At 45.4% G+C, this 13,196-nt stretch overlaps 1 protein-coding gene across 3 annotated transcripts in view; it reads right to left on the bottom strand.

The window, feature by feature from the left end:
* The window catches only part of TNNI3K (TNNI3 interacting kinase), a 44,864-nt gene that overhangs the window by 24,070 nt on the left and 7,598 nt on the right, over positions 1–13,196 (bottom strand). For all 3 annotated transcript variants that reach the window (XM_061365041.1, XM_061365040.1, XM_061365039.1), the window contains exons 5-9: positions 11,020–11,130; positions 4,134–4,232; positions 2,673–2,811; positions 366–510; positions 174–278 (exon numbers count right to left, since the gene is read on the bottom strand). In XM_061365041.1, the coding sequence (XP_061221025.1) occupies positions 174–278; positions 366–510; positions 2,673–2,811; positions 4,134–4,232; positions 11,020–11,130 (599 nt within the window). The remainder of the gene's footprint in view (positions 1–173; positions 279–365; positions 511–2,672; positions 2,812–4,133; positions 4,233–11,019; positions 11,131–13,196) is intronic.

Below are 13,196 nucleotides of genomic sequence, written 5' to 3'. Positions count from 1 at the left end.
CCTTCACATGCTCTCCTGTATCTCCAGGTGTAATCTTAGCATCCACACAGATGCAAGCTCACTGCTTGCTTTGTTCATCGCGGGGCTGCTGGTGAGACAGCTGTAATTCTGGGTGTTGTAGTGCATGCATGTGCAGGTGGAAGGCTGCTGGTAATGGCATTGAAACACCTCACCTGTGGAAAGCCGTTTCACTGAATATGTTTTCTTTGGTGAGACTTTCTGTTCCCGAGAGCTGAATCATTTCCTTCACAACCTCGAACTTCCCGTTGTAGCAGGCACTGGAGGTGAAGTGAGGAGCAGTTAACACCACCAGCTTTCCCATCAGTCTAACTCCCCAGGGGTAAAGCAGGTAACCCAGAGCTCACAGGTGTAAAGGGGTGTCTCCATAGATATTCACCACATGGGGCTGAACTTCAAAGCTGCTCTGCAGTAAGAACTTCACGATTTCGTGGTGTCCAAATCGACAGCAGAAGTGCAGAGGGACATGGTCTTCATTGTCCTGAGCGTTCACTGCCGTCGGACCCAGAAAGAGAGCAAAGGAAGTATTTTTATACTTGGCGTAGCTTGTTTGGAGCATTTAGTAATGCTTTAGGTGTTGTGCCTAGATGTGCCTATATGTTTTGAAGCCTCCTGCTAAAATATTTATGGTCCTATTTCTTTAAAATGGATATTTCTATGAGCTTTCATGTATCAAACCCACATTCCTCAGTGCCATCTGTAGTAGTCTGTCAGGATGGGTTTTTGGACTTGGGGTGTAATTGCTTTCTTCCAGTAGCAGATGGATTGAATGTTTTGATGTAGCTTTCCATGAATGATTCACGAGTTAGAAGTGGCCCTTAGGAAGAGCAGCTGTGAAGCAAAAGTAAGATATGTAGCTACTATGTGTAAGAAAGCAATTCACTGAGTTACTCCAAATGAATGGAACAGTAGTTATTGATTACAAATACTATTAAGGAACACACTTCGTTGTTGCTCGTAAGAAAGGAGAATCCAGTTGGTTTTAAGATTCATGTTAGCTTCCTTGAGCAGCAGGATGAAGGCTTCTCAATGGAGTTATACAGTGACAAAACAAACAAAACTGAAGGGAATGCAAGCAGGATGTGTTTTTCATAGTCACTTAAAATACAAACACATAAAAGGCAAGAAAGGAAGAGGAGAATTCATTCAAATGTCCAGTTTTCCAGTGTTCACTGGTGTCCAGTGACAGATGACTCCAAAGGTGAATTCTGTTTCATTTCACTAACTGCTTCCACCACCCTTCCTTGCAGTTGTATTTTAAAGGGAGGAAAAGTAAAATAGTAAATGGTTTTCTTTCTCTGTTCTAAAATAACTCTTCACTTTATAGATTCATGTGACATGTTAGCCTTTGAGTTTATTATGCTGCGGAACCAGACACAGATTCATTCTGAGGTGTAATAAATAAGAGGGGAATAAATGTCAGAGTTTTATAGTAATAAATGTCAGTGTGCTGGAATATGTACCCACGGGGTACATCAGGGGTCCCAGGGCCATGAGCTTCTTCAACACAGTGAGGTGTGGGCTGTAGCAGGGAAGGGGACATGAATCTTCCCTGTTTATGCAGTTGGAAAGGATGTCAAATACTTGCAGCCATTTCCTCTTCCTCTGGAAGGACACACAGCTCAGCGTGGGATGATGGGTTTGTTCCATTGAGAGCTTTCTGATTTCTAAATGAACCACAGCACAAAGTGGAACGTTTCCAAGGCTGGAAAATGAGCACTGCAGGTCTGGTTTAAGCAACCAAGGGAAACTTGCCATGACCCAGTGAGTGGGAACTGGTTAAGCCTGGGAGACAGACTGAATGTGGCGGATTCTCAACACCAGGCTCTGGCTTTAGGTTTAAAACCGACTGCATCTGCCAGAGGTGACAGTGGTTTTCAAAGACACCTGGGAGGGGAGGAAGAGCAAGTCCAGGTGGCTCAGAGCTCGTGCGAGCAGCAGATTTCATTCAGACTATAGGAATTACACAGACAAAGAATGTACTTTATACCACGTGGTCCCTGGCAGAAACCTCCAGGACCAGCACCTTGAAGAATAATAAAAAGTAGGAGTTGGCCCATGGGAAGCAAAGGGAGTGTTTGTTTCCTGGCCACCAGCTGGCTCTCTGAGTTCGCAGAGAGTCTGTTTCTTCGCTACCCCATCAGGCTATGAACCAGCCTGTGAAGCACGGTAAAGCATGTGCATGGAAGACTCTGTTTTCAGTGGAACTGTTTGTGAGCCATTTCAGTTTCTCATCTGAACTATTCTGAATCACTTGCTGTATAATTCTGACTTGAAATTCTGCATCAGCACCTCCCCACTGGGATTTCAGCACGTGTTTGTGTCATTCTGATGGCAAGCACACAGCACACGGCTGCGGGTCCTCTGCCTGGGTGAGGGTCTCAGGAGTAAGCTACCTATGCATATTAATCTTTACTTTGTTTTCTGCTGCTGTTTTTCACCTCTAAGTTACTCATGGAAACAGAACGCACGTGAGGTGACAAACCAACAAGTGAGGAGAACTCTCCAACTCCTATCTGTATGTTTCAGTTGCCCGAAGGCGATACACAAACACACACAGCGTACGCGTCAGGAAGGTAAATCCAAGCTTTGAGGCCTGACTTTGCCTATAAAATACACTGTTCAAGCTGGTTTTTCAAAACATCCTTCCTTACCGTCAGCTTTGCTCCCCTCTTCCACCAAGAGTTTTGTGATGTTGAGAAAGCCTTTGGCAGAAGCCAGATGGAGAGGTCTGTCTCCAACTTCACCGCTCGCGTTCACATCAGCTCCAAACTTCAGTAAGAGGTGGGTTACCTGAATACGTCATTAAATTATCACATGAAAATAAAGCTTTTGGCGAAATCAGGCAGAATATTGCACTGGGCAGTACTGTACGTGGCATCCCCTTAACGCTAAATCAGGTGAGATTCAGTAGAGAACTTATTTTTGAGTTATATATCTATAAAAATATTTAAATTCTCAATAGCAGGTACCCATTCACTCTCTAAAAGGTTATGTATGGGAAAAGGCTCAACACAAGACACATTTGTTTAACTGACCAGTCAGCAAAATAGAGCAAATGCCCTCAAAGTCCTCAAATGCCAGAGCCTTTGCTTGCTTCCTGATCTGAGCCTCTCCTCACAGGGAGGAGCACAATTTCACAAGGCCGTGACTATCTGTTCAGAAATGGCTTATGGCAAATAAACCCAATCCTCTCTCAAGCCAGCATTCCAGGAGCTCCTTAATGTGACTGGATGATGAGGTGCACATATAGGGAAAGCAGCACCTCGGGAACACATTCCTGGTTTGCCCCAGCCGTAGATACGGAGCATCTTCACTCATCTGTGCATCTGAGTTCTGTGCTTTCAAAAGCTCTTCCTGCAACACCTCCTTGGTGCACTCAGAGGAACGTGTCCTGGAATGAAGAATGCACTCTGCCTACAGGTCATCCTTTGAAACTTGAACATACCCCAGAATCCATGCTTTTAGCCAAAAAAGGGTGTGGGGAATGACGTGCATAACCCAAAATAGATCCATTGTCACATTTCCCATGACAGGGATATTGAGGGCAAAGGGCTGGACTGCTACATTAACTGCATGTCAACTACACACTAGCGAAAGAAAGAGAGTTAGGAGGGTCAGTGCCAGCTTTGGTCAGAACTTCAGCTTATGTTTCAGTAAGTCCATGGTCTGTGTGAAGGAAGCAAGCACAGTTGGACTTGTTGCATACATGGACCCTATGCAAACCCTGCTCTCTAAATCCTTTTCTTCTGTTAACAAAAAGTGGCCACAAGCTAGTTTGTGTATTCCAGGGAAAACCAATGGAATTGCCATGGAATTATTATTCCCTGCAGAGATTTAAGAATAGCTACTCACATTTCTTATGCAAGCTCTGAAATGTGGGATGAATAAACATCAAATGGATCATGCTTCTGGGTCCAAGCTTGTTCATACGTTACCAAACCTATTTTTGCTGGAGTCTAGCATCAAGTGTAGGAATTTCCTGTTGATATTCAGACTGTTGGAACAGCTAGAGATTGACTTCAGAAGTGTAACTTCTGTATATGAGGCCTTTTTGTGGTAGGACCCTCTGGAATGTGAAGCAAAACGAACACCAAACCTATAGCTTTAGTTACCTGTTCATGGCCATAATATGCAGCAATATGCAGCGGGGTGAAAAAAACTGCATCCTGGACATTCACATATGCTCCATGCTGCAAAAGAATATCAACAGCCTGGAAAGAAACAAGCAGAAAATTCCAGTTGGAAGCACTGTAGACACGTGGGCAGCTCCTAAAACAAGATTTCCAAACCTTACACCACCAGCTTAACAAGAAGCCCCAAACCAGCAAGCCATGAAGGTGAAGAACTGCATCCAACATGCAGGTGACTGACTTACAGTACTCACACTGAACGCTGAATGTCACTGATGCTTTATAAATAAGCCTGAAAATCTGTTTGCCAGTGAAAAGCCTGAGTTATGAAGTAAGAGGCACTGAAATGAATGTCTGGATTTTCTGAGAATAACCTTTAATTTTCTTTTAGCCATTATGAACAGAGAGCAGTAAACAAATCAGGTTTTAGAAGTAGAAAAAAAGAACCAAAATGAAAGATCCTTTGGAATGTAAATGTGCAAAGGTAAATCCTCACACACAGTTCCCTCGGTGGGTAACGGTTTCTTTGTATTTTAGATGATAACAGCCCTTTGGCTTCAATAAATAACTCAAAGTATTTGCTTTCTCATTTTCACTTTCTGGGTCTTTCAGGAGGCCGCTGCTTACCAACCGGTGATGGGTTACCAGAACTGGCTTCCTGAGTAACTGTCAGGATAGAAGGCGGAGTGGAACCGCTGTGGATTATGCGCTGGAGCCAAAGGACTGCTCAGCTTTGTGAAGCACTAGGGATGCTTTAGGCACACTCAGAGGCTTGTACCACAGACTGCCCCAGTACTTCTACATGGGATGAATGTTAGTTTTGAGTCTAATGATGGTGAAAGATGCTGGCCCATGAATCAAAGAGGAAACGGCCAGCTTCCAAGCTGCATTATCGATACCTGCCCTCCCTGCTGACACCTCCTCTGAGGATACCTGTGGTTAACGCTTGTGGTGATGATGCCCATTTCTGACAACTGCTGCCTAAGCTGAAGCCACCAAATCATTTCAACGTGCAAGAGCAGGGCCAGCGTTCCCTCCCATGCCCTTCTCCCAGAACGAAAACCTGTTACCAAGCAACGCCAGTGCACAGGGATTAGTTCTTTACACAATTTAAATTGAAATAATTTCTTTCCAGGTGACTGCCTGAATACACTTTCTGCAAGATGTCCCTTCTCTGGCATATCCAGACGTGGCCATTTCCCATCAGTTAAACCATTCCCCACGGTCCCAGCCGTAAGCCTCCCTTTGAGCAGCACTGCAGGGCCAGTTCTGTCTCTTCAGAGCCCAGAGGCTTTGATAGGTCCTGCACATTGCTGGAGGCACATGGCTGTTGCAAGGACTAAGCCATCAATTGGAGACAGGCTGGAGGATGTGAGGATTGCTGTGGTACTATGGAATTTTCTTCAGCACTTCTCTGAATACAAATAACGGGCAATGTTGGCATTCCACATCCAATATTATTTTCCCAAAGCTAGAAGTATCCTGAGAGCATAGTGGGCACTACAGATCATACATACATATTCCTGATCAAAGCAAGGACCAATTTCAAAGATCAGGTTGCTCAGGGCCTTGTCCAGTTGAACTTTGATGATTTCCAAGGATGGAGGTCCTGCACGCTCTAGGGAAAGCTTTCAGTGCTGCACCACTCTCATTCTGATCTTTCCAGACCCTTTCTATAGAGTCAGAATTTCCCTTGCTATGGAGCTTGGAAAAGAGTTTGACTCCATTACTAAAATCTTATGAAAGATCCATGGAGATGCTCAGAGAAGCTGCTTACCCATCTACCAGCTGAGGAGCAGCTCAGCAGCGGCCTCTGCACGTGCACTCACTGGAGGAGTGTTAGTGTGCTCAGAGAGTAAATAAAGACCATGCCCACTCACTTGTTAATGCACTGGACTCCATCCGTGCATCCCACGTCCAGACAACTTTCAGTACACGAGTGGCATGGTGGACCAGAGGTGGGGAACGCAGAGCCAGTTCCTCTGTGATTTAATGGCTCGTGGCTTTCAAGTGATTCATCTTAGACATTTTTCAGCAAACTCCCATCCTAAAACTGAAGCTGTAGCTGTTGGCTCTGAAAAGAGCTGTTTGGACCTGTAGCTTTTACAAGAATATGATTGAGAGCTCTTTGGATCAGTTTGGTTTTAATTTAGGCACATGAGGCTGGAACACACTCAGCGCTGTGACCAGTCAAAGATGGAATTCAGAATTTAGATTTATCTACAGGCTCCAAGATGGATCTTCGAGCTGCAAAACCCGTGTTGAGAGATGTGGATCCAGCTCTGATGATGAACATCAAACTAGATGAATTTTGGCAGAGTTTCCAGGCCGCAGAAATGACAACCATGGAAGTGATTTTGTGATCTCCGGATAAAAAGGGTTTTGTGAGTCACGTTAAGCAAACTCCACTCATCTGTGACTGATGAGAGGGGTACAGAGACAATCACCACAGTTTCCCAGACAAGCTTTCTTTCTAGGAGAGGATAAAGGAACCTTAGAAAACACTGCAAGTTGGCATAGCCAGTACAAGTGGGTGGGTATGGATAAAATGACTGCAGAAAGTAAGGGGGAAATTTCTGATGCAAAAAAAGCTTTAAGCTGTTATTGAAAGGCCAGAAAAAGATGATTTTCATCCTTGGGATACGGCTGGTAACTCACGGTGCTGCTTAGAGCCTGGGGGATGTTCTCAACCTGCAAAGACAGCAGCTTTCAGTGCCTCGAAGTGATGGGGTATGGCTGTTTCTAACTCAAACAGATGTTTTGAGCACTCTGAACAGCACTCACTTTGTGAGCTTTCTCAAAACTCTCTTAGGAAAAGCTTATTCAGAAGATCTTTGAGCATTCAAGTCCATTATGTTCACTTCCAAGATAATTACACTGCTCTGAAGGTTAGGAGGAGTCAACAAAATAGAACCTAAGACAGACTACATAAGGACTCTGCCTCTTGGACAAGGGCAAGGGGTAAGAAATCCTCTAAAATACAAGATCAGGGATTATTGACACTTTAGCAGGTAAAATCTAAATGAGAAGACAACTTCAGCAGTGAAGGCCTTTGCTCCAGCAGTAGCCTCTGCACAGCCTTACCCTGACTGAACCTACCCTGACCTAAAGGATCTGTCATGAGCTTCAGCCTTTATTAAGAAAGCTGTTATAACAAAACATGAATAGTGGCAAGTGAGGAATGCAGTCACGTCCTGCAGAGTGGCTCTACATTAAATAAAGGCTCAGACATCAGCCCAGTGACAAGCCTGTGTGTGACCTTTCATCTTGGCTGTTCCCATCAGATGAAACACAGGCCACAGAGGTTGCTAATGCAAGATGCAGGTCCTGGTGCCTGGGAACAGGAAACTCTCCCCAGGGTTGCTTTTGCCACAGGGTGGCCAAAGAATGGGATTCTAGAAGTATTTTGCTGATTCAGGTGTTTGCTGGACACAGAATCTCTTACATGGCTTTGAGCACTATTACTGCATCTTTGCGTCCCCATTACCTTGCAGCTTGTGCAGTCACGTACAGTGGTGCTGGGTGAATGCCAATTCTGTGTTCCTGAGTCTAGAATGGTTCGGAAAAGGTCTGAAAAACTGGTGTCAGATAAAAAAGCAGGCTGGGAAGATGCAGCATGGGCATAAAGTGCAGGGAATGAAGGTAGGAAATGGGGACTTTGTGAACCATTCGAACAGGCTCACATGAATTCTAGTTTTCAAGGCTTTCAAAATCATTTGAACATGCTCCTTGTTCAGTCTGGAGAAGAGAAGGCTCCTGAAGGGGAGACCTTAGAGCAGCTCCAGTGCCTAAAGGGGCTGCAGGAAAGCTGGAAAGGGGCTTGGGACAAGGCCCTGTAGGGCCAAGCCAAGGGGAATGGCTTGAACCTGCCTGAGAGGAGACTGAGATGAGACATTAATAAGAGACATAAGACAAAGAGCAGCTCCTGCCTTGGCATTTGCAGGACAAGGCTCAGGGACTTTAAAAAGCCCCAGTGCAGAGAAGAGTACTTTGTACTTCCCACAGGGGAAACATTAAATACACACCCCACAAAACTGATAAGGATCATTAAAGTGCTACGACCCTGATTAACATCTCCATTGTAATTCCTGCACAGAGCAATTGATGTGGTGGTTCCTGAGCTGGTTTTGGTAACAGGGTACTCAAGGAAAGATTCCCATCACTAGTAAGAAGAGCTGTATGTGTGCTTGCAGGGGATGACACGGTGCCCTGCCAGCTCAGGGAGGTAATGCTGCAGCACCAAGGCCCCCAGCCCTGCTCACACCTCCTGCTTCCACCCCTCACAATGGAGGGCTTTGGCTTGCGCTGCTGACGCTTCTCCTCACTCACCACTGCAGCAGATGCAGAGACCGATTTGTGCCCTGGGCACTGCTGGAGCTGCTGGCTGAGACACTGAAGGGTAACAGCTCTTCAGCTGAGTTCCTTGGTGTGACCACCCCTAAGTTGTTTTAACCTTCCTCCAGCCTAGCCTTCTGCACACACACAGCCTCTCAGGGTAACGTGAGGTTGGCATGAACTGGGTCTTGATGCACCGTGTCTTTGACAACAAGAGCAGACACTCCTATTGGATTTAAATCACTTTGAAACCACTCTGGAGGCTGCAGTGCAAAGCTACATTGACTGGTAACCTTGCTGGTGGCCACAAGCCTGGGGAGGTCCTGAGCAAAGTGTACACACACACACACATATATGCACATTCACAATCATATACGTATATACATATATTTAGTGTGAGGTGTCCCTGCCCATGGAGGGGGATTGGAACTGGATGATCTTAAGGTCCTTTCCAACCCTAACTATTCTATGATTCTATATAGACAACATATACAGCCCTTAGGAGGAGTGAAAACCTGAGGAGGGTGGAACAGCGCCGTGTGTATTTCCATTGGATATGGGGGAACTCTTCACTGACAAAACATTTACTAAGGGCAAGCAGCTCTTACTGGTGCTTGCAGAAGTGCTGGGATGGGGCTGTTCTGAGCTGTGTTTGCAGATCACAGCTTCTGTCTCACAGTGATCACTCTGCTGTTTGCTGGTATTGTTGTTGCATCAGTGTCCACAGAATCCAGAGCACCCTGAGCCCTGCAGTGACTCGAGGTACTGTCTCTATGCACATACTTATGTCCCTATGCCCATACAAGTGCAGTTAGTGCACAGGGTGCAAAACTAGGAGGTATTCAGTGCAAAAGATTGCAACGGGTGCCTCATGCAATTTCCAGAGTCTTCTGAGTATATCAGTTATGGGATTATCTTCACTGGAAACGAAAACCTGGCTGCAAATTCCATCAGAGATCTATCGGCCTCTTTGAAAGCCTAAATAAAACAGGAAATGTAGCATATTGCTACTTGTGCAGAGATCTGACAATCTGAACAGCACAAATGAGGAACTGTCACCTTGCCTTAGCTGAACCTCAGTGTCCGGCCACATCAGTCCTCAGAGCAGGTATGTGAGTGGTAGCAGGTTGCTGGGATAGCACAGACAATATCTACAGGTCACCAATTCACCAACACAAGTGCCTCTTTGAAGAGAAATACCTTTTCTCTCTTTCCACATATACTGTGTAACTATTTCTATATGTGTATATGTATATGCATATGTATAGCAAACAGCATGGGTGACTGCAAGAGCAGCAGCAGCAGAGCTGGCTTTCTTTGTATCAGTGAGCTCGGTGACTGCTGTAACTTGGGAGTTCCTAAGAAACGTCTTCTTTCTTGCCATGCACATAGATAGAGGTGATTCTCCTCTGCTGCAAATGCACACACATTTTGTTCTAGCCCAGACAAACCCTTCTACTTGAAGGGAATGGCTAAGCCTAAAACACACAACTAAGTTTAGTGTACAGGCAGGTATTAGTGTCCTTGTCCTTAGCTATTCTTCTCTTGCTGCTTCTCTCCTTTAAAGAACTTGCTGTCTCTGTCTCCAAACATTAGTCCAGCCCCTGTGTAAGTTTAAACTTTTACTCAAGCAGAGGACAAAATCTTTGCTTGCTTAATGGACCCAAAGGAGATCAAAAGTGAAGTACCTGAACTGGGGAGTCCATTTAGAACCACGAACCTCCCAGCACCAAGGTAACTGCACACCCAGTGCTTGAAGAGATTAAAGTAATAAATAAATTACACCAAGTGAGCTGTTGCCAGGGTGACAGAAATGAGATGAAGTGTGAAATGCCTGAGCTGGGGTGGTAAGTGATAAGGAAACAGATTCATGACTGACAGCAGGTCTAGAGAGGGAAGGGCCTGATAATGGGTATCTAGGGAATCTCATCCCTTTTCCTCCCTCTGCTCCCCATAGTGATAAGCCTCCTTTGGAGACTTATCGCTATGGATGTTTGAGATCCACACTAGACCTGCCCTGACAACAGCTTTCTCTGCACTAAGCCAAAGTATAAAATAGCTCTGCATGGAGAACCTTTGTCCCCTTCTGAAGAGAAAATCACAGAGCTCTGCAGCAGAGCCCGTGACACCTAGAAGAGGAAATGAGACTTTTACTGTGCTTCCTTCACACTCAAGAGGCAGTGTTTGGAAGCCTTGCTCCATAGCCAGGCTCAGACATGCTGATGTACGAGTGACTGCATTTCATCAGCTATCTGTTGGTTAACACTTCTGATATTTAGAAAACAGTGCCATTTATTGCCAAGACTTTAAAGCACTCATATCAAGGTAAGAGGTGTACAAACAGACCTGAGTCCTCTGGGTGTGTTTGTTCAGTGTAAAAGCACGCGCATAGGGGTGGGTTTCCCCAAAGGTACAGAACATTCAATATAGCTCAGCTGTACTCAGCCAGCTTGAGTTTCGTCTGGAACAGCATCAACCTGAAACACAGCGACCCGCTGCTCTCTGCACTCACAGCAGCGGAGGGGCAGCGTACCTTGTGGTGGCCGGCGATGGTGGCGATGTGCAGGGCTGTCAGGGCTCCGTACCCGACCTGCTGGATGTCAGCTCCGCCGTGCAGCAGCGCTGTCAGCAGCTCCGTGCTGTCCTGAAAGGCAGCGGGTCCGATGCGTTAGTGATGGGCACAGCTCTCGCAGGGAGCCCCAGGAGCTGTATCTGTGTATTGAGACCTCCAAGACCCCGGGAGACCTTACTGTGGTCTTTCAGTACTTAAAAGGGGTCTATAAGAACAATGGGGAGAGACTTTTTAGCCTGTTGTGACAGGACGGGGGTGATGAGTTTAAACTAAAAAAGGGAGATTCAGGCTGGACACAAGGAAAAAACCCTTTACACTGAGGGTGGTAAAGCACTGACACAGGTTGCCCAGAGAGGTGGTGGATGCCCCATTCCTGGAGACATTCAAGGCCAGGTTGGATATGGTTCTGGGCAACCTGCTCTAGTTGAAGGTGTCCCTGCTCATCGCCGGGGGTTGGAACTGGATGAGCTTTAAGATTCCTTCCAACCCAAACCAGGCTGTGATTCTATTTCAAGCAAAGGAACTGACTGCAATGCCAGGAGCATGGGGTGCAAGGAAAGGGTGGAGGGAGGATTTGTCCTGGGCACCAAAAGTCTCTCCTTTGCTAAACTAAAGCCTGCATCTAAAGTCTTTATTCTGATTGCATGATGTCATTAAAGATCTCTGTCTCCAAGCCATTATTAGGTGCTGGCACAAACTGTTCTCCATGTTTGTCCTGGGTTCGGGACATTACAGCAGCTAACATGGCAGAAGGGCACCTGAGGAGCTCCCAGGATAGCATGAGTGCCACATTTTCAACTGCAGGTTTGCTTTTCATACTGTTTCACTCCTCTCCTGTCATGCAGTTTTAGCTATGACTTCTTGCAGCAGCAATGGGCACTGTCAAACGGTAGTAATAAAAATCAACTTGAGAAACACATTAAGAGTCACAGTGCACAGGCAATGTGACCAACAATAGATTCTGCTTCACAAATAGTGACACTAAACACAGAGAAGTGAAATGATGGGGGGCAGTGACAGGGCTGGCAGGAGAAACCAGACCACCTTGCTCACCATCACTTGTTCTAACTGCACTAACTACAGCTACAATAATTCCACCTTCCTGGAGATCTGCCCAGAGATGAGCCTTTCCCAATCCCTTTTCATTGTCTGGTGAGAGGAAAGCCACACAGCTCAAGAGTGAAAGAGGTGCTAAAGGCTCCAAACTTCCTCATTGTTCTCTGCCTCTTTGAAGGAGTCTCTAGAAGAAGGGCAAGAAGGAGCCAATGCCAGACAAGCAGCAGCTGAAATGTGTCTGTGAAAGCGTTTGTTCCTAGTGAAATGGTTTTCCTGCTTTCAGGAAATATCCACAATGTCTCTTTGATAACAACGGACAGTTAAAGTTTACATCACTTTCCCCATCACATAGTTTTAGACCTCGAAACATGGTGTTTGAGTGGCTAATGGGTGGGATATTGTGCAGCCTGGGAGCACAGGCTGAGTCTGAATTACCTTGGAATGTTCTGTTCTGGTTAGTGACCCATCCCAGTTTCCCAATTCTGTTTTACCCAGAGGAAATGGCACAAAACCACCCAGAATGCAGGTAAGCAGCAGGCAAGGAGTTTCACAAGGAATTGCCCTGCCTCTATGCACATCACTGTTGTTAAGAGGTATCTATCGGCTCCTTTATGTTTTACTTAGAAAAGAACTAGAATACAACAAAATCTGTCACTTAAAGTCTCAAAATGTCACTTTGGGAGGAATGTTATATTGCATTCTACTTTACATTCCCAAATTCACACTAGTTTGCTTAGCTTCATGGTACCTGCAAAAGATATTGGATATTACATTGCATCAAATGACTTTCTGATATAGTTTTGTGCTAAGTGGATAGAAGAGATTTATCAACTATACAGTGCAGGGCAACCAGACAAAACAAGATTTGATAGCAAAATCGAAACTATTCCCAAGTAATGAAAACACCTGGGAAATCTGATATAAAATTCCTTTTAAACAAAGGAATGGTTTTTCAGCTAAATTATTGATTGGAAACCATTCACTGAGACTGACATTAAAGAAAGCAGAGAAATTCTTCCAGGCAATTGCCTAATAATGCAGCACTGAGCATGGGGGAAGTTTCTTTCATGACTGCTGTAAAA

Source organism: Neopsephotus bourkii, unplaced genomic scaffold (assembly GCF_033783945.1).
Source record: "Neopsephotus bourkii isolate Nb327-2 ecotype Australia unplaced genomic scaffold, CSIRO-AGI_Nbou_v1 NB_1269, whole genome shotgun sequence".
Lineage (NCBI taxonomy): Eukaryota > Metazoa > Chordata > Aves > Psittaciformes > Psittacidae > Neopsephotus > Neopsephotus bourkii.
This window is presented reverse-complemented; position numbering and strand designations above follow the sequence as displayed.